The sequence below is a fragment of the Empidonax traillii genome, unplaced genomic scaffold, assembly GCF_003031625.1.
Source record: "Empidonax traillii isolate 1590-97213 ecotype Southwest subspecies unplaced genomic scaffold, ASM303162v1 scaffold275:size1536655, whole genome shotgun sequence".
Lineage (NCBI taxonomy): Eukaryota > Metazoa > Chordata > Aves > Passeriformes > Tyrannidae > Empidonax > Empidonax traillii.
The window spans coordinates 1,387,537-1,408,759 of NW_020955468.1; the positions used below are offsets into that span (position 1 = coordinate 1,387,537).

Consider the following 21,223-nt stretch of genomic DNA (forward strand, 5'->3'; position numbering starts at 1 on the left):
ATTTAAAATGCTAAATTTCAAGGAGAAAATAAACTTGTACCAGCATGCTTTCAAACTGTCTCAATGAGAAAAGTACATTAGATAAAAATCAATGCATTCTCACCTTGTAGACAGACCTCACAAATCACGACCAACTCAGAACTTCCAGTTAAACTGTAACTTCACTCCAGCCTCTGCTTTCATTACAAACCCACCAAAATATGCAAGACTTATCACCACTCAGGCATGAAGAGCAGGCCCACAGTATATGTGACTCAAGCCTTATCATCCACAGAGAAAACAAAAAAAATCCTATCCATCCCACCCCTCTTCAGCTCCGTGCAGAGACACATGCAAAAATTTCTGGGAAACCATAGAAACATTTGGTTGGAAAAGAACTGCAAGGTCATCAAGTCCAGCCATTAACTTGGCACTGCCAAGCCCAGCACTAAACCATATCACTAAGTCTACACATCTTTTAAGTACCTTGAGGCTGTTTCTTTTTGTCTTGATGCTTGTTACCCGAGAGAAGAGACTGGCATTCACCTGACTACACCCTTCTTTCAGGTACTTGTAGAGAGCAATAAGGTCGCCCCATGATCCTCCTTTTCTCCAGCTCCCTCAGTTGTTCCTCACAAGACTTGTGCTCAAGACCCTTCCCCAGCTCTGTTGCCCTTCTCTGGACACGCTCCAGCACCTCAATGTCCTTCCTGTAGTGAGGGACCCAGAACTGGACACAGGATTGAAGGTGTGGCCTCACCACTGCCGAGTACAGGGGGACAATCACTGCCCTGGTCCTGCTGGCCAAACTATTTCTGACACAAGTCTGGATGCCACTGGCCTTCTTGGCCACCTGAGCACACTTAGATTAGATGGGTTTTTTTCTAATGGAGCACTAACATAGCCTTACTAAATCTTCAATGAATTAATTAATGTAATTGCATCCTACAAAAAACAATCATGATATAGGACAAACATTCTGTGTATGCACTGTTGTGTTTTAAGGCTGTGTTGGTGTATGCCACCTCAACTGTTACACTTGCTAGAACACTTCCGGTAAAATATGACGCATTCTGTTTGTGCTGCCAATAATTCTCTCCATGTGAAAAAGCACTTTATTGAAAACTTCTAGAAGAGCACAGTGGTCACAACTAAAGCAGGAATCTGGCACATAATGCGCTCAGAATTTTTTACAAAATAATTACAATCCAAGAAAAAAAATGCCTACATAAATCAGTACAAGTATCATAAGGTATAAAAGCTACAAGACAAGAAAATTACAGTTCTTTCAATGCAAAATATGCTTCAAGAGCTGTATGCTGTTCTCACACCTATCATGATGTAACTTTTGTTCGAGAAACTATTTCATTCACAAAACTGTTGTTCTTTGCCAGCACATCATTTCTCAGCTGTTTCAGCTTGATTTTGACGTCTTCTTCGGACATATCTGTCAGGGGCAATGCTTTTACTTGACAAAGAAAATCCTGAATTATCTTTTCACCTTCCTGAAATGGAGGGAAGAGAAGTAAAAGAAAACAGAAAGAATGTTTAGATTGCAAGCAGGATTTTTGCAAATTCCCTAAAGATACAAAGTACTGTTCATCAGAAGAAACTCGGTGCAGGCAAAAAACATGCTTATTTTTGCACCTGCTATCAAGTTCTCAACACCAGAACAATCCAGTTATACTGGTATCAGGAGTTCTTTCCCCTTTCAATCCCTAAGCAAAAAGCAACAGTTGATCAGCAGAAGTACAATACTTAGCATTGAGATGTCATATATATGTTCCACATTTAATCCCAGTGTGCAGACACATGAGGTGAGGATTGCCAGGAACAACAAGAATGGCCATGTTATCCAATCTAGTTACTTTTAGGAGAGACTGTAAATCAAAAGCAATGTTTCAATATGCAAAAGGAAAGAACAAACTGTAACCAAGCAACTGGAGAGTGGCCGTCACCAAGGAGAACAGATGATAATTAAGCTTTATGCATATGCTTTTACACAAACAGGCAAAGTGGAACTTCTAAACAATCTGAATTGAATAGCAAGAACAAACATTTCAATGAACAGTATTCAGAATCCCTGTATTGGAAACAATTTGCCCATAATACAGAATTTTGTGTAGTCCTCTCTATTTTAGAATTCTACTAAGAGGTTTTCTTAATTTTCCCCTACCATTTAAGGCTAATGGAGTATGTTTTCTGTGCACAAGCACTTGGAAATGGAATAGCACACTTTTCCCTCTAAACATGATGTCAGCCAAGGCAGATAAATTGCCTGGGTGAGACATCTAAAACTCTGCCATTCTATTGCCTAAAGAGTTAATGAAATATTAGGTATTACTGAAATATCCAAGAATAAAACATGACATTTGTCACAAGTGTTTGCCATGTCAATTTAATTTACATCAACGTATGACCATGCAGCCAGGTCCAACTAATCTGAAAATTTCTTCACCATGACATCTAGCACGCTGACAAAGGAAAGGTAAGAGTGGAGCAGCAGAGGTAGCTGGAGAGAAAATCTCCTGGTAGTAAAAGTACAGCAAAACAAAGATTGTTCATCTACAACATCAGATCCACTTACTGAGCCAGGAACAAATGCAGTTGACCTCTGAAATTGAAAATAAAGTAACAGATAACAGCAAAGGCTTTTTAAACGTAGAAACTGCTTTGGATACAGACTAACACTTCAAGGCTTCCATACACTGGAGTATTACCAAGATTGCCAGGAAGAGATAAATGAGGTACAAGGCTGTGAAGTTTCAGATTGACTGCTGGGACACATAACTAAGATCTATAAGCAGATTTCTATGCACACAGCAAGGAGGACCTGACTACTGGTGAAAACCAATGCAAGCCATAAGGCAGCACGTGGATTCCCTAGAAGGCTGCCACGGATGTCACTGGAAGGATTCTTAATCCAGCAACAAGATGGCACAGGGTATCCTGAGAAAGCTTCCTGCAAGCCCTTGTTTTCTTTTACACTGCCTGCTAATGAAGCTTCTTTAAAAAGAAGGCAAAGGGAGAAGAGACAAAACAGTTCTCTCAACATTACACAATTGTATTATACAATGTAGACATGATCAGACCTATGTTGAGATGTGGGTTTCCTCAATCTATGCTCAAAGACTGTGCAAAGCCGGGAACATTTGACTTCCCAGTTGGGTAGAGAAAGCCAAGCTAAAATTCTCTCCTGTGAAATGGTAAGAACTTCATGACATCTATAAATCAGACATTCCAGGTCCTTTGATATGATCAGCTTGTGAGATGTCTTAGTACTGATGGGACACAGAAAGGCACAAAGGAGAGAGCAGTGTACTCAGCTTTTCTGTGATGTGAACACACTGAGCTTTAAGAAATCAGCACTAACGAGCCCTCATATAAGGGGAAGCAAAACCAGGTGCAATCCAACTGCAGAGCTAAGAATAATCTACACAATTATAATAAAAGCTTTGTCCCAAGGAACTTTGCACACAAACTAAATAGTCAACAAAAGTGATGAACACAAAATTCTGGCTTGGTTCACAGTATAAATAAAACTCCACAGGTCAGGCAGAGACATGGTCCCTTGTATGACCCCAGTTATTCGCCAATCATACTAATTGGTGATCACTATTCTTTAAGAAAAAAAAATAGTTTCAATCTCACAACTATGTCTTCAGATAAAATTCTTGCCTACGTTAACTTGAAATGCATCTAAATCAAAACTGCACTATTCCTGAACATCTCTTCAATTCCTAATGAACTTCATGGCTAAAACATTTTGTTATGGAAAAATGTATTAAAGGTAATTATCCTCAAGCGTCGGGGGAATATGAACCCTTATACTATTTTGCTTGAGCTATTCCAGCAAAAAAAAATTTAAAAACATTTCTGATAGCAAACCTCTCTTTCTCTGTATAGTTTCTTGGCTGGTGGTTCTCCTTCAGAGTCCTTGGACTTGCCAATGTTTTGAAACTCCTCCAGCTCCAAGGCTTTCTCTCTTGCACTTTCTATCACGTGTTTTGGGAAAGCTGCCAACTCCGCTACATGTATTCCGAAACTCTGGTCACAAACACCTGGATGCAGAGAAATAACCCAAGAGTTAAGAATGTTCAGAAGATAATATGGCTACACAGAAATTATATGAACAATCTTGTAATAGTTCTCTGTTCTGAAGAATTAAGTGTGTAATATCATTTGGTTCTCCCCAACACTTTCTGATTTACCTTTTGGACTAAACCTGATAACACAGACTAAAGAATATGCTCTTATTTAATTAAGCTCTCTTAGAGCGGTAATTGCAGAGCTCCAAAGTGCTTCAGGAAGAAATGGAAAATTCTTCAGGCAGAAAGAATTTCCCTCTAGTACTTGAATGAAATTGAATAATGACTTTTATTAAAGCACTTCAGCACAAGTCTATACAGTAATTTGCCTCTTTTTTAATATATATCTCTCACACATATAAATTAGTTATTTATATAAATATATATGCGTGTATGCATAAATATTAAAAATGCTGCACTATCAAACATCCCTTTCCTCCTCTGCATCTGTGCCACATAACTCCTCAGTCTCCAGGAGTCGCCTTTAATTATATCAAAACCTTTCAACTTTAAGTTTACACTTATTTTAATTAATACATGGTTTATAACACTTCGTTGAGAAAGAAAAGTTCTCATAATTGCTCAAAATATCTAAATTATACACAGTTACATAAAACAATTTTTACTTCAATATCAAAAGCCTCTGATAAAATCTGTCAACTTCATTAGTTTACATTATCATAATTCCATTTGGCCTCCCACAAATATTATATCCTTTTAATTCTGGTCTCCAGCCAAGAGTTATGAATAAATGAATTACACATGCAAAATGACAGTTAACTAATCATCTATTAAATACTAGGTATCCAAAGAATAGGTAAAGGAAAACTTATCATTTAGATTTTTTTCTGTTTTATTAACCTTGTAATCTCTTAAATATTTCTTAAAAGGAAACTAACATTTTTAAGCAGAAACTAGTCTCCTTGATTTTAGATTAAAAACACACCCCTTCCCAGACACAAAGCTAACTCAGTTCTCGCTCAGAGAATCGTGAGCAGAGGCCTGGGGAACAGAACTTTCTGTGTCTCCTCTTCCAGTAATCTTCTCACACTCCTGAAGCATGAAGGCAGGGTTGAACATACTGTATAAAAAGTTCCTTGTCATGCATTTCAGATTTAGTTATGCATTTCAAATGACATGAAACCTGTTATTTGTTTCAAAACACAGCTGTATCCAAGCTGCCTATACTCACATCCTTGTCAGAACAACTTAACACTTCCAAAAGGGAAAGAGCACAACACTAAATGCAAAAACTTATGGGAGAGAGATCCAATTTTAGACCAGGTATTTTAAGATGAAGGCTTCATAATGTTGTATCTCCTCTGTAGATAGATAGATAGATAGATAGATAGATAGATAGATAGATAGACAGACAGACAGACACAAACTATTGTGCCTCTATGCTCAATAGCACTCCCAAGAAAATGGATGGAATGAAAAGACATTGCACGTACAGCAAAAAGGTGTGTATGACTAAAAATGGCAAAGCTGATTCAAGAAAAATATGAAACTGGGCTTCTAGAATTTTTATCAGGACCAGAATAGTTGAGTTAATATGGGTATTAAAAAAAAAACGAGTGGGTTGAAGAAAGAAAATTCATCCAACTATCTGGGGAGTATTAGGGGATTTTATCATAAGAGCTGCTATTCCAAAGGATTTAGAAGGTTTGATACAGTGTGTATTAATTTCCTCCCCAGCCAACGTGCTCAAAATAAGGCATCTAAATAAAGAAGGCCTGTTTGAAGACACTGTACATCACCAGCTCCTGCTGCACCAAAACCACTCATGGTTTCAGTGTATGCTTGCAGCAACTTATTACTACATTTTTCTTCAGTTCCCATGCCACACTAAATCATCTTCTAAGCACAGATTTGAGCAACACATTCAGAGTGCTCTGAACTGTCACTCGGTGGAAGGAGCTCAACATATGCTGGAGAAGATGGGAAACAGCAAACTCAGGAAGAACCATAGACACTGCCTCTCCACAGGCAAGGTTGGGTACCAGGACCACAGCACCCTGCACTAATAACCAAGACCATTTCCAAGGGAATAAAGATCCCAAAAGGCAAGGACACAGAGTTAAAAGAAACAAGGCTGTGGCAGCCAGAGCTAATCTACCCAGCTGTAAGCAGACTCTCAGTAAAACCAGAGGAGAGCAGCAATTCTGGTCCTGCTGTGATTCCCCTTGTTCAGAGCAGTCTCCTAATTTTACAGAAAAGTATCCAAAATCTAATTGGAAGATTATAGCCAGAGGGGAATACAAAATTAGAAATGGTCATACGTGTAATCAAAGGGCAAGAAATAAAGTAATTTCATGGATTTAAAACCAGAAGAAATGAGTAAGAAATAGTGAATTAGTAATGTCACAGGAGTAAAATTTGCATGGTACCACTCCAGGGAGGCTCAGATCAGGATATAAAAACACATTTACCAATTATCTAAGGACACTTAATAGTATGGTGATAGCCTGTGAAGATTATAAAAAATATCTTTAAAAGCATCTCAGTAAAATTTGATAGCTGGGCAGCATACTAATTACATTTCAGGACAATATATGCCAGAAGGAATGAACTGAAAACTCCTAAATTGGCTAAAAAAATGAGGAAATAGTGGAGAGAGTTCCAAGATAATACATACTGAATATGTACTGTTCATGAAAAGCAGAGTTATTAGGATGAACTAGGCAAGCAAAAGCAAGTGTCTGATATGTCAGTATAACAAAACAGCTTTTAAAATGAGGAATGTAGTTCAGCAATTGTACCAGTAAGATTAAATCCTTAACGAAAAACATAAGTAAACATCAGTCTCCAGGATCTGAGATGAGACATGGACTAGCTCCTTAGCCTTAACAAGGATGGATGATACTGAGTAACTGTTTTAGTAAAGATAACAGCCTAACTCCTGAAACGATGACTCCTTTTTTGAGACAAAACCACTCCACAAGGTAAGCTGTTGATCAGATCCAGTCTAGCCAGAGTGTTCTACAGGAGCCATGTTCTACCTATTTGAGCATCATCTAACTCATTCCTTCGCTGTGGAACTCAGAAAAGGAAAATTAGGAGGTATTTTTATATGAGAACATAGAATAACAGTACTCTGCCCAGATTTTAAATCAAAATCTCAGTCCAGCGGTTGCCAACCTGACTGAAATGCTCCAACGAGAACAATAAAAAAATCACTGTAGGGTTGACAGCTAAATTAGAGGGCCATAAACAAGCACACCTTGCAAGCCACAGTTACACAGCCCTCCTTTATGTAGCATAAATACAGGCTCCTGCTGAAGGGAACAAGAAATAATGACTGGAGATACAGAGAAGCAGGAGGAACTGCTTATTGCAGTGAACAGATTAAATTTATGCCTAATAAAATTTTGTTTAATTTAACACTGAAGGAATAACTGGATCCACTAAAGGGTTTTAATTAAATACATCTAACTGATTTTACACTAACAAAACAGGCTACTTAGTGTTTCACTATGATGCCATTTGCTAAAAATAAACCATATGATTTTTCCTACATCAAACTACCGCATAAACTGGTCAACATAAGACTAAATCATATTACAATGAAATAGACATTATCAAAAACTGTCAGTACATAAAAATCGTACTCATTTCTTTAAAAAAAAAAAACAGTTTAAGGAACATAAGTATTTTCCACCAGCATGTTAAAATGGCTGATTTAAGAAAACAGAAAATAACCCTTTGGAACCATATCCTCTAGTCCTTTAAAAAGGAAAAGGTAGTGACTCAAAAGCACCGACCTGAGTGGCAAAAATAACCTAGAAGTCTTAATAATCATCAAAATCATCAGCAACTCTGTTCACACATGGTCAGAACTCCTGCCATACACACTCTATGGACAGAGAAGAACGTGTCTATTATAAACTCAAACCCTGCAGTATGACATGAATTTAAGACTTTATCCTCCCTCAGGGCAAAATGAAGTTCACTCTGATTCACCATATACACCATCTCACCTTCCTTGACACGATAAAGCATCGTCAGTGTGTCATCAGTGGTCAGAGCAGTAACATGTAGGTTATTTACTGTTGGCACTTCGTCAGCAAGAGCTGTCAGTTCATGGAAATGTGTAGCAAACATAGTGAAAGCACAGATTTTGCTAGCAATGTATTCTGAGATAGCCCACGCTAAGCCAAAGCCATCGTAGGTAGAAGTTCCTCTTCCCAGCTCATCAATAATTATCAGGGAGTTTTCAGATGCTGTCCTAAAAACACAAGAGCATTTTGTAATGTTTGAGAACAACACAAACTCAGGATATTGGGGCATCACAAGTTATGAAGAAGCAAAACACCTTTCCTGTTTACAAAACAACATACAAATAAAAAAACCACAAACACAGTGTCACACAGATCATTCCAAACTAGTTTCTTTGGCCCATTCCGACTTTGGCCTCCTGGTAGCAGCTCTGTATTGACCACTGAAATAAATAGAAGGCAACTTCAAGAACTTATGCACCCGCTAAAAAGGCCTTGAGATCCTCCACTGAGATTCTTCTGTTAAAAAGAAAATCTTAAATGAATCTCTCTTAGAGCACCTCCTTCCCCATCAACCCCAACCAACACAACCAAATAAGCACAGGACTTGCCTAAGGATTGAAGCAGTTTCCAGCATTTCAGCCATGAAAGTAGACACGCCTTTCAGCTGACTGTCTCCTGCTCCCACCCGAGCCAGGATACAATCCACAATGGTTATTTCTGCAGAGTCACATGGTACAAAACACCCAATTTGGGCCATGAGAACAATCACCCCTGTCTGCCGGATGTAGGTTGATTTTCCCCCCATGTTAGGGCCTAAAGAAGAAATTTTGCAAGAAATAATTAGAAAAACATAATCTTTTTACAATTCAACAGTTCCTTTAGAGGAGAACAAGCTCTAAATTAAAACAAAGAATGGTTAAACGTATTAGTCTCTTGCCAGGAAAAAGCAGCAAACTTGTCTAACAGGTGCAACAAGTGGCTCCAGTACTAACAAGGCTGGTTTGTTTGTCTTGCTGAATGTGCTTTTTCAAAAAGAAGAGTGATCAGAGAGCACTTGAAGCCTTCATAAGTTTTAGGACTTTTCAGAAGCATAAGCAGTCATCTAAAACATGTCATCAGTCATCACCTAAAAGTCATCAGTACTGCTGTTCAAGAATAATATTAATTTGTTTTCACCTCAAACAACAATTAAAATTTCTCTGTAAAAAGGAAACAACTTAGATACAGAGTGGGTACAAGCTAACGGGTGATTTAAAATTAGCAAACCTAGATACTAATAAGTTAATTCTAATGAAGTATAAATGAAATAAAAATTATTTTCCAGAAAATTGATCATTAAAACCAATTTTATGCTTTTGTTAACCAGAAAAACAAGTGTCTTACCATGCATTTATTCAGATTTTCAGGTTTTCTTTTTGATTATCTTAGAAGTGTTCATTAATCATTCTCTAATTTCAGATCTTTGCTCGACAGAATGTAAGTCAAGGACATATGGATGGAAATTAAGATTCAATTAAATCTGTAAACACTAAAAATGTTTTCCTGTGTAGTAAAATGATCTTAATTACACCAGAGAAAAGGGTAAAAAATGGTAGAGTCATTGAAACATGTTTTGCATTTAAAATCAACCTTAATACTTAACAAAAAAAGCCACTAACAAAGAGGCTGCTTAAAATCTCGCCTAGAAAAGATGTCTATGTGGCTACAGTACAATTGATGCCCAGTGGAATTTTCCAAATCACTTCAGCAGGTTCAGGTTCTCCAGCTCCTGAGGTTGCCTGGTTTGTGGAGTAACATTCACTAAGGCAAAGAAAACATTAAGGAAGGATTAAATTCTTCTTTTTTACTGTGGTAGCTCCCTCTCTCTTCATGAATGACTCTTTCTAAATTAATGATCACGTTCTTCAAAGAGTGCACCATAACTACAATCACAATAACCAAATCCATTAATATTAGTTTGGATGATGAGAAATATGCCTGGATGTGCAGAAACATGTAGAATACTCATAATCAAAGGCAACATTTCACAAAAATATTGTGGACATTTTCTTTTTTTTAGTATAATAAACAACAGTAGCTTACAAACACCCTCCCCTCTTTTCCAGAGCTAAATCTTATTCCCCATAGAGAAAGATGAGTAATTTGCTAGCTGTTCACCCTTTGTTGATTAGAGAAATTGTTGTGACAGAGTTCTATTAGATTGCTGGTTTCTTTTGCTTATTGTTGGTTAGATTTTTTAAAAAAAAACATCATTATTGGAAATACTCAAGACATTCATAAAGTAAATAAAACAGAAAAAGACAACAGAAATATTTACCAGTAATAATGTGGAACATCTGCTTGCCCTTCTCAAATGTAACATCGTTGGGGATGAAGGCCACCTCATCCTGCATTTCGATGCAAGGATGCCTTGCACCTTTCAGCACAATCCTCCCCTGCCCCTTCTCCAGCATGACGGGACGGACATACGGCACTGGTGCTCCGTTGGACACGTGAGCAAAACTGACAATCGCGTCTAACTGAGCTATCACATCATTCATGGTCTGCATTGGCTCTGCATAACCTGTTTTGATTAGGGAGATACACAAATTCATTACTGTTAGAAATTTTTCTGCCCTTGCTGAAGAGGTGTCTTAAAGCCTATATCGAGCCCATAAAATTAGTTTATCTGCATTAACAATTTTGTGCATGGTGGCAGCCACCTTCTGGGAGAGTCTAAGATGTAATTCTAAAGTTCCCATGCCTTGAAGGAAGGATATTGATAGGATATATATATTTAGGATATATATATTTAGGATATATATATTTAGGATATAATCCTAAAGTTCCCATGCCATTCAGGAAGGACAGTGAGGTGCTGGAGCAGATCCACAGAAGAGCAACCAGGCTGGTGAAGGGACTTGAGCACAAGTCGTGTGAGGAGAGGCTGAGGGAGCTGGGGTTGTTTAGCCTGGAGAAGAAGAGGCTCAGGGGAGACCTCATCACTCTCTACAACTCCCTGACAGGAGGTTGTAAGCCAGGTGGGGGTTGGTCTCTTTTCCCAGGCAATTATCAGTAAAACAAGAGGGCTTAAGCTGTTCCAGGGACGGTTTAGGTTAGATGTCAGGAAGAAATTCTTTAGAGAGAGGGTAATCAGGTATTGGAATGGGCTGCCCAGGAAGGTGGTGGATTCACCATCCCTGGAGGTGTTTAAGAAGAGACTGGATGTGGCCCTTATGGGCTTATTTTTATCCCTTCAATGGGATTAGCATGTGCATACACCTCATCACTGCCCACTTGTAGCAATGCCAGGAAAGGGTCTGGCCACAAAGGACAACATATTTCAAACTTCCAACATCTGTCTGAAAGCCACACCTCACTTTTCACACTAATTCTGTGGGGAATGTTACAGTTCTTCTCTATAAAAGGCTCTCAAAGTAACTGCAAGTCCTCCCAGCATTCCACGCTGTGATACACATCAACACTGGCTTTTTCACCTGAAGCAATGCTAATGATTTCCTTAACGATTGCATCCTGAGCCTCTTCATACTCTTCTCTGTTCCTTATATATTCTTCATTGACAGAGCTCAGTTTGCTGTAAAAAAACAGTAACATTTAGAAGCTGTGGTGTTCCATCTTCACCTCCAATCCCAAACTTCTGGCCTCCTCATCTATGAGCCAATACCAGTTGTCCCCACCTGTCTTAAAAGCAAGGTTCAGCACAAGGACCACAAAGCAACTAATCTACAATTCATTCACACCAGGATATCTGCAAGATTAATTCCAAGTTGAAGAACACTCCACAAGGGCCAAAAGAGCAATTCTAGCATCAACACATGATTCTTCAAAACCTTACAATAGTTGTTTGTTATAGACACTCCATGTGATACGGACTATCTCTTAAAGCTGAACTTCTGGCCATTTTGCTATGGGATGTGGCACATTACAGAACTGGCAGAGGAGAACTGCTGCTAGGCAACTGTGTAATTAGCCCAGAGTCCTACAGCAGGCTTATCAGAGCTGAAGGCAATGAATTATTTCATTTAGTAAAAACCTCAGTGAACTACTGTCACTAAAAACAGGTTCTAGTCTTCAAAATAAGGCAAGCTGAAATCAAGAGAAGAGTTTAAACAAGTCTTAAATTTTCCCAAGCTCATCTCTCAAACAAGGAACAGAGTCTGCAAGACTAAGAAACACACTCAAGTAGTGTATCCACGCTATAAATTGAAGTCAGCCTTGTGCTTCTAGCAGCACCAACAGAAGCAACTGTAACTCAAGTAAGCACAGAGAAGTCTGTTTTATTAGTGATGCACTGGGCTGCTTCCCTAAGGGAAAGTAACAGATGACACAGAATAGGTTCTAAGTACCATCTTCTCAGTTACAGAAAAGCCTAACTTCACCATACATTTAGATTCATAACATATTTAGAACCAGAAAAGGCTGTTTTAAATTTGAGGAATGTTTCTAAAAAATATCCTCTGAGCAAATCTTAAAACAAAATGTAATTAAGGTTTACACTTTGTTCATTTAAGTAAATTGGTGTGAAATACACCAACATATTGGTTAGTGTGAACCAATATGTTTGCCTTCCTTTTCAAAGCAAAGGAGTTATTATTATGAAAGTGAGTGATTAACAGAAAACAGTCACTATTGGTAATAGCCCTGTCTTGAAACCAAGCTTGCCCTGTAGGCAGTGCTCCTCATACTTGTCAGTCAAGACCTCTCTCTCAGTAAACTCCCTTCTCTGCTGCTAATTCCAGCAGGACCAGTTATACATAGAACAGTAAGAAACAGGGTTTGTTTGAAACTGCATAATATATTAAACTCAGCTGCTTTTACCCTTCCAGGTAGCACATGCAGGAGACTTAAAATTTAGTTTTCTCTGGGACCTGCCATTGACAGACTTGTCAGAAGGCTGAAGTCCAATTAGTGGCTGATTATTAGAGGCATTTCTTAGGGCTGATACTGGGGCTGATTCTGTTTATGCCTTGATTAACAATCTGAATGATGGGGCTGAATAAACTCTCAAAGACTGTGAACAATACCCAGGAAGGAGAGCTGTCAGTATGCTGGAGGACAGGGCTGCTGTAGATATCCATTGGGATATCTACAGACTTGAAAAATAGATGGATAACAATTTCAGCAAAGGCAAATGTAAAATCCTGCACCTGGGATGAAATAACTTCACGTAACAGTAGAGACTGTAGTCCAAACAATGAAAAAAAATAATAAAATACTTTGGGGAACCAGTGGACAAGAAGCTGAACACAAGGCAGCAGTGTGCCCTGAGGCAGAGAAGGCCAAGCACATTCTGGTTGCACTAGCAAGAGTGGATCCAGCACGGTGAAGGAAGTAATTCTTCCCCTCTCTTCAGCACTTGTGAGTCCATATCTGCAGAGCTGTCTCTGTTTTCTTCTTCCTTGTGAGAGAGATCAAACCTGGAGCAGATGGCCAACACAAAGATACAGAGCTGGAGCACATGGCACACAAGGACAGGCTGACAGAGATGCCTGCCCAAGCTGAGAATCTGAAGTCAGTCCTGAGGGAAGGGGCACCAGATCTTTCTTGGAGGTGCACAGCAAAAGGATGAGATACTAAGACCCCAAGCTTCTGAAAGGAAAATTCTCATTAGATCCAATCAGAAAAGTTTTCACAAAGAGTGATTCAGCACTGGAACTTGTGCCCCACTGGGCCGTGAAGGATGGCTGAAGGATGGGCCCCTGGGCAAGGCCTTGGGCTACCTCATCTAACTTGGAAATAGGATCTAATTTCCAAAGTGGATCTGCTTTGAGTGAGGGATATGAGAAAGCCTTCAACCAAAGTTATTGCCCAATTCTGCATATCTTTCTATTTCATGTGCTCTGAGTAAAAACACTGAAGGACAGAGAGACACCTGATGACCAATGTAGTCCTTGTTCCTTCTAGAATGATCTAAAAGAGCTAAAATTCAACAAAAAAATATAGACTTTTTGCTTGGCTGACCTGTGACAGAACTGCTGTCCAGACAAGGATACATTGAAACAGCATCAATTAGCCTGAAGACTGAAATTTTTAAATAGTTTAATCAAAAGAGGCATCAAAATTGATGTCCAATACATAGGACTAAGAGAAATTAGAGCATGATTTGAACCAAAAAAAAGGTAATCACCAACAAAATTGCTGCATGTCGTATTTGGTGATAAACATAAATAGCTCTTTCCTTACTGCAGCTTGTAAAAGTGCCTGTATAAACACTCACAGTGAATGCAATTACGCTACTCGCTGCAGCTAAAAGGGAGGAATTAGTCCAAGTCAAAGGACCAAAAATAGCTAACAGTTGGCATTGGGGAATGCAGCTTTTAACACAAACTGTATGACTATTCTTCCCTCATGCCAGTCTTGCTCAATATTTCAATCTGTGAGCCAATTAAAAACGTGAAAATTCAGCCATTCAAGATGTAGGGAAACCAGTTCATCAGTGTAATTATAAAGGAACAATTCCATTACTTTCACAATAGGCTTGGAAAAGCACCACGATGACCTTATACCTGTTGGTGAATTTCACACCATTCTTCTGTGTATCAACTATTGTATATTTTGAATTGTTACGGAGAACTTTCTCCTCCTTGCAAGTTATTCGAAAGTGATGTCCAAACTGTGAATTTGTCTCCAGTTTGATACTTTTGCCAGCTTCCAAACCTTTTGGATGAAAAGAAAGAAAAAGAAAGCAACTGTATTATCACAAATCCAGCAGCCTGTCCTATTTCTGCTCACTATTCCCCAGTTTCCATGATAAGCTAATTCAGCAGACTTGCTTTGGTTCCACTGCAGGTATGAGAAATACCCAGACATAACAGAAGTACACTGATACATTCTCTGCTCTTCCACTGATATGCTCTCAAACTGCACATTCAAATCAGACTCACAATTACTGCATTGCTATGAGTTCTCCAAAAAAGTGAAAAATGTTCATAGCAAATTGCAAGGACAGTCTGCATTGCTGCTGTAAGCACAGCACCTGTACTCTTGTGTTCCTTCTACTAACACATACTTCTGCTGGTAAAATTTCTCATTCTCATCTCATCCCTACACAATCCTGTCTCTCCTTCTTTTCACCCAGGTATCTTGTTTACACAAAAAAAATATCAAGACTAATAAGAATATGCAAGGCCTTAAAGGTGTAACCTAAAATGGTGTTGCCGGTTTTCCTTGCCACATTTGCATTAAAAGTTGGTGGCTTTTGTTTTTTGAAGTTGCTCTTTGAATGCCTGATTCATCAGCTGCACATGGAATTTTTTTGCATAGGATAATCAATTCTTTAAATGTCTCATTTGCTTATACATTACATTTTGCAAAGAAACATCAAAAGAAAACTGGCATGCCCTGAATGGACACTCAGGAGAATGCACAGAGGGGGGAAAAAAAGTTTCAATGCACATGCTCAAAGGATGTAAAACAGAACTAGACTTAGCCAAGAGTTTGACGAGTTACAGTTCTACAAAATGAACTCTCCAGCATATTGCAACACACTTGATAATTTCTGAAATGCTTTGGAAAAAAAAAAAGGCCAAGTTCTAAACCAAAAATCACTGTTTTCAACAGATTGTACTGCGACAACCGGTCACACCAATTCAACAGCAAAATAATACAAATTTACCTTAACTCCTCTGTACCAGTTTTCATCACTTCATGGCAAAACATTTTACAAAAGAGGTAAAAATCAAAGGCAGTTCCAAACCCTACCTAGTTCTTTGGCTGCAGTCTTTAGGAAGGACTGCATTTGCTCTTCCAGTTCATTCATCTTCTCTCTTAATTCTGTTAAATTAGGATCAAAAGAAGACTTGACAAGAAATTCATGATTCTCCACCTAGGGAAAAATAACAAGAAAAAATTCACATGAACAGAGGCAATAAAATAACAATTACCTCCCTGATCATACACAGTGAAATGAATTCACTTAATCATGTATTCAATTTTTAAAATATGTGTAATTTTGTAATGCAATGTTGTTTATGATAGTTGGTGTCTGATTCAAATGCAAAACAAATACACCTCAAACACTCATTTTCTCAAATAATATACTTTATACAATCAAAACATACCAATTTAACAGACTCCTTTCTGCTGAAATGAAGTTGCCTGCCTATTTACAAACAAGTAACTGAGCAGTAGGCAAAGAAAAAAGAGAAGTCAGGGGAAATGAAATCTGTATGCTAGCCTGGACTTTTGCAGCTAATCCAGAGTGTAAAAGGATGGGACATTTCAAAACAAGAAGTCTTTGGAAATGGAAGTTTCTGAAACAGTAATTCCTGCCCAAAAGAGATTCAAAAGGTTATGGAAGGAACCTACTTAGTATTACCACAAGTCCTCCCCAGTTTCAACCCAGCTCTTGAGTTGGAAAGCATGTACAGTTCCTTCTAAGCTTAACATTTCCATAGGCATAGATAAAATAAGTTGTATTTCATCTTTTTTCTCTCTCTTCCCCATGCTTTCACTGCCAGGTGTCTGTACACTGAAAGCACCAACAAACACTGAAGCTGCCCTAAGCTGAGGAGGAGGTTGGAATAGAGGGTTTTTCAAAGGCCCCTTATGATTCTGTGAAAGACAGGAATGGAAGTGACAGTTTCTCAACTTCTATTACAGCTAGGTAAATGAATAACCACATCCCACGCTTTTTGAACTCAGATGTTTCTTTTTATATTAGAATGGATTATTGACATAATTTAGTTGCTATGACAACCTATCCTTCAATTGCACTCAGAATAGAGCTGGTTATTTCGTTTGAACTCCCTAAAAATCTAATAGAAATTTCAAGTCCAAGTTTTAACGTTCATATAGACAAGGGTTATCTTCCTGGTAAAACCAGCGTTGGCTTATCTATAGCTATTTTCCAGTATCTTGAAGGGGAGGAAAAATCAAATCCAACATACCAGATTCTCAGAACTTGATTAAAAATAACTGACTTGTTATTCTGTTTAGGACAACAAAACACTTTTAAAGTAGAACCTGAAAAGAAGTTTAAAGAGCTGGACTCTGAAGGGTGAAGGCTTAGAACAGCTGTTAGTTTTAAAGAAAACAGAGTCCCAGGGCACACAAACTGCATCAACAGATGGTCTGTAACTAGTATAAAGCTATAAATTTCTTCATTACCATACATCACAAATTACAGCAACATGTCAATCAAGCAGTTTTTCCATAAACAGTAGAAGGCAGTTGATGGATGCATAACACAACACAAAGAGATAAAATGCAGTGCTTCTGCCTTTGGAGAAAAGTATGCGTGTTCAAAATTTTAAAGCCACTGCAGTTTCCACAAGTTCGACACCTTGCCCTTGTACCACGTCTGGCATGGTTAGGTAGATCTCAGACTTCCAGAGTCAACTGAGACTGACACTTATGGCAATCCTAAAAGACTTCCCAAGTTTACCAAAATTACCAGAAGACCTTGCTGAGAGGGGAACATTAAATACGTTTCTAACCAAGTATATCCATTTCAAAATCCATCTTATAAGTTCTCTAACAAATATAATGGGAGAAAAGTAAAGTCAGTCTTTAAGCCTAAGTCAATAATTTTTCAGAGAGGCAAACTGTTAGTTATGAAGACCTAATCCCATCTAATAGCACCAAGTCCAATGAACTTCTTAGAAACAAACAAAAAAAATTGTAATAAACATCTTCTGGCTACATTCTAGATATAAGACATATCACAGTAACTTTAAAAATACAAAGAAGCAGAGAAATGACAAAATTACTTCTCCACTTTTAATATTGATGAGGTTTTGAAAAAATGGTTTCAGCATCCATGTATACAGAGCCTTTTCTCATTGGCTAGATAATTTCAGATAGCAGGTGAATATCCTGTTGATATTCAACTGCTATACTAATAACAGACTTTATATATTCCACAGACAAATTATCACTTACTTCTTAATATAGAAGATCAATTAAATTTAGTGAGTGTAGAGCAGATTGCAAAGTTCAATAAGAAACTTTAATTGCCAAGTAAACCCCTCCCACACACCAGCCTATACCTTATCCATGTCCAATGTTGTCTCTATCATCTCCAGAAATTTTGAGAAGTCAGAGCAGATATCAGTAAGAGGTGTTATAAACACTGCCAACAACAACATCTGGTGAGCTCCTGTTAAGAACAAACAAGAAAAATTATCATTCACAAAACGCCACAAATTTTCCAGAATTCACTTATCCCAGATAAACAACACAACTACAAAGCTGGTTAATTTTTACTAAGACGGGCTGTGATTATTTCACTGAAACATGTGTACCTTTTCCTAAATTGGCATTATCCCACCTACATTCTGATCGAGTTTGTACCTATTCTGTCATCTTTGTTCATAACTGGTTGTATTCATTTCCTTCTACTATGAGTAAGACTACAGACAAACAACAGTTTGAAAGCAAACCTGCAGTCTCAATGTTACCAATTCTTGCACATAAAAAGTTGAAATGGCTTTAGTAAAAAGTGTAGGTCTTATCATCTACACTCAGTTTTTAACTTTTCTTAAGACAAAATTACCAAAACTTGGGAATATTTGGTAGATGACAAATACAGACAACTAGAAATTGAGGTGTATGTTATTTGATTTCGTTTTCCACAAAAAAAAAAAAAAAATCTTTATAGTCACTGATGTTTCCACTAAACAGGAAGTCATCAAAATTAAATTAGTCTTTTCCAAGGTACTTTGTTAGCGCAGATACTCTGTGGCACTAAGTGACATATTGGCTGGGAGTAACCAAAAGCAGTTCACAGTTAACATGCACAGATATTGCAAATTTTGTGAAATAAGTATTTTCTTCAGGCCTACAAATATGCACCTACATCCAGCAGCCAGCTGTGAAAACGTTCTGCCAGGAAATAAATGTTTACACCTTTGCAGCCACTTCAAGTTATGATTTAATGACAGAAAGATTAGCATTATTGACTATGTGATTCACAGAAAATGTCTCAAATTGAATCCAATACTACGAGCTTAGAGTCACAGGATTATGTACATAATTATGCTATTTGTCTCTAATGTTTACAAGCAAGGCTTTGCACATTAACAGAGAAACACAGAATTGAACTTTGGCTATTCCTCTCAATGTCTCACCAGACTAGGAAAAAACTCCTAAACTTTCATAAGAAAAATTTCCATACAAATTTATACAAGTCACACAGTGAGGACATGATTACCCAAGGGAATCTCTCTTCTCTCTCAGCTCTGTAATTCAAGTAGAAAGAAAAAGTTTGGTTTGATTCCTTTTCCTCACATGCCTTTTTGCTTCTCCACTCCCTCAAGCTTTTAAAGTTAAAGCTCTAAGCTGATTAGTCTCTATTATTAGAGAAAAAAAATTATATATTATTGAGAGATTATTTAACTTGTAAAAATGGAGTTTTCTGCTGACTAAAAATCTTAAAAATTAAGAGAGATATGAAATAAAGTACAGCTCGTTTTTTATTCCAAATCTCTTGCTTGGTCTCATTCAGTATTTTTTTCCCCTCCAGTAAGAAGACACATCTAAAACAACCTAGAAAATAAAAGGAGTCAGCAAAGAAGGAAGAGACTGAAGAGCAGAAAAAATTTCACATCCACTCTTCAGAGTGGACTTCGCAGTTCTCAGTGCTCCAGCTGACACAGTAGATGGCACACACCATGAAATGGGCTTCAGTATTCCCAAATTAATGAAAAATAACTGTGCTTGAACCTAAAGTAGCTATTAGAATTTCTTTTATTGAAAGGAGTGAGTAGGGAAGTTTCATTATACCATTTCATTATTTAAGTTTGAAGATTACATCTTCAGACACCACAGAAAGATGTTACATTCAAAAATTAAAATATATTAATTTATTAAGTAAAATACCAATGTATTTACATATAATTATTATATGCTTAGAACCGATACATTGCAAAATTTATTCACACTTTCAGTCCAACTTCAAACTCAGTATCCAGCATTTGAAAGAAGTAAAATAGTGGAGTTAGTAACTACTGAGTCTTTATAAAAGTTATATGGGTATGCCTTTCTTAAAAGCATAACACCTGGCATTAAGAGAATATGAGCAAGAAACACCACTGAAAAATTCTAAATTAAACTCCAACATGTCTTGCACCTGCATTCATAAACTCATAGAGCAGATGCATAGTAAAAAAAAAACACTTTTGCACCTACTCAACATTAGCAGCATGTCAGCTAACCATTGAGAGAAAGACTAATGAACCTATTTACAGTCAAAAAGCATAGATGCATACTGATCACAGAGCCTATCTGTTCCCAGGTACAGTTTTTAATTTCAACCATAATTTACTTACTGAAGCACAGAGAAGTGTTTATTATACACATTAAAAACTTGACTATTATTATGGTTTAAAAGTGTTGTATAGAAATTAAAATCAAGCACTAATCTTCAGACTTGAAACACACAGTTAGTCTGGCAACAAACTGATACTATCCAGGGAGAATAGACAAATCTCTTGACTAAGTGCACCAGCCATTTTCATAGTATAAATGAAATTGGGATAAAAGGAAAAGAACAATGGAAATTGGGATAATACATAGTACAGTTTACTAGAGACAGATCATACCCATATAGTGCAACATCTCTCTGAGATACTGAATGCCTAAAACAAAGGGAAATCTGCAGACCTAATTTGGGCTGTTCTAAAGCACTCAGCAGGGTGTCACAGGAGATGCTAAGGTGCAAGGTCTATGATTTATGAAATGATCAGGAGGCAGATAAAAGGGACATCAAGAACTTGCAAAGGATGAATGAGCTGAAAGGACATCAGCAATACAGTTCCAAGGCTCAGACAAGCATTTATCTTTAAAAGATGTGTGAATTTTTATTATTGCACAAAAGAAGACTGCTTATAAAAGCCACTGAATTATACAATATGGAAGATACCAGTAGATTATACTGGAATAAGATGAATCAGAAATAGATCAGCACTAACTGACCTTAAAAACTGGGCTAATAGAAATGAAGTAGAATATAACACAGAGTAAGATGACACATAGATATATAAATGTGTTTCCACTATGACTAAGGGAATAATCAGCTGGATATGAGAAAGGATGGGAAACAGCCACGTTTTGATCACAACAGGTGATAAATACACCAGTGCAACAGTCTTGGAAAGAACAGTACTGAAGCAGGCAATAAAAGGTATTTCCAAAAGCAGAGGAGAGCAGCAGAGG

At 37.6% G+C, this 21,223-nt stretch overlaps 1 protein-coding gene across 1 annotated transcript in view; it reads right to left on the minus strand.

Annotated features, from left to right (window-relative positions):
* Positions 1–1,071: 1,071 nt before the first annotated feature.
* Positions 1,072–21,223, minus strand: part of MSH2 (mutS homolog 2) — a 46,691-nt gene continuing 26,539 nt past the window's right edge. Inside the window, exons 8-16 of the mRNA XM_027889905.1 lie at positions 18,058–18,167; positions 15,770–15,893; positions 14,575–14,725; positions 11,545–11,642; positions 10,386–10,631; positions 8,677–8,881; positions 8,048–8,295; positions 3,868–4,040; positions 1,072–1,484 (exon numbers count right to left, since the gene is read on the minus strand). Of these exons, the coding sequence (XP_027745706.1) occupies positions 1,314–1,484; positions 3,868–4,040; positions 8,048–8,295; positions 8,677–8,881; positions 10,386–10,631; positions 11,545–11,642; positions 14,575–14,725; positions 15,770–15,893; positions 18,058–18,167 (1,526 nt within the window). The 3' untranslated portion in view covers positions 1,072–1,313. The remainder of the gene's footprint in view (positions 1,485–3,867; positions 4,041–8,047; positions 8,296–8,676; positions 8,882–10,385; positions 10,632–11,544; positions 11,643–14,574; positions 14,726–15,769; positions 15,894–18,057; positions 18,168–21,223) is intronic.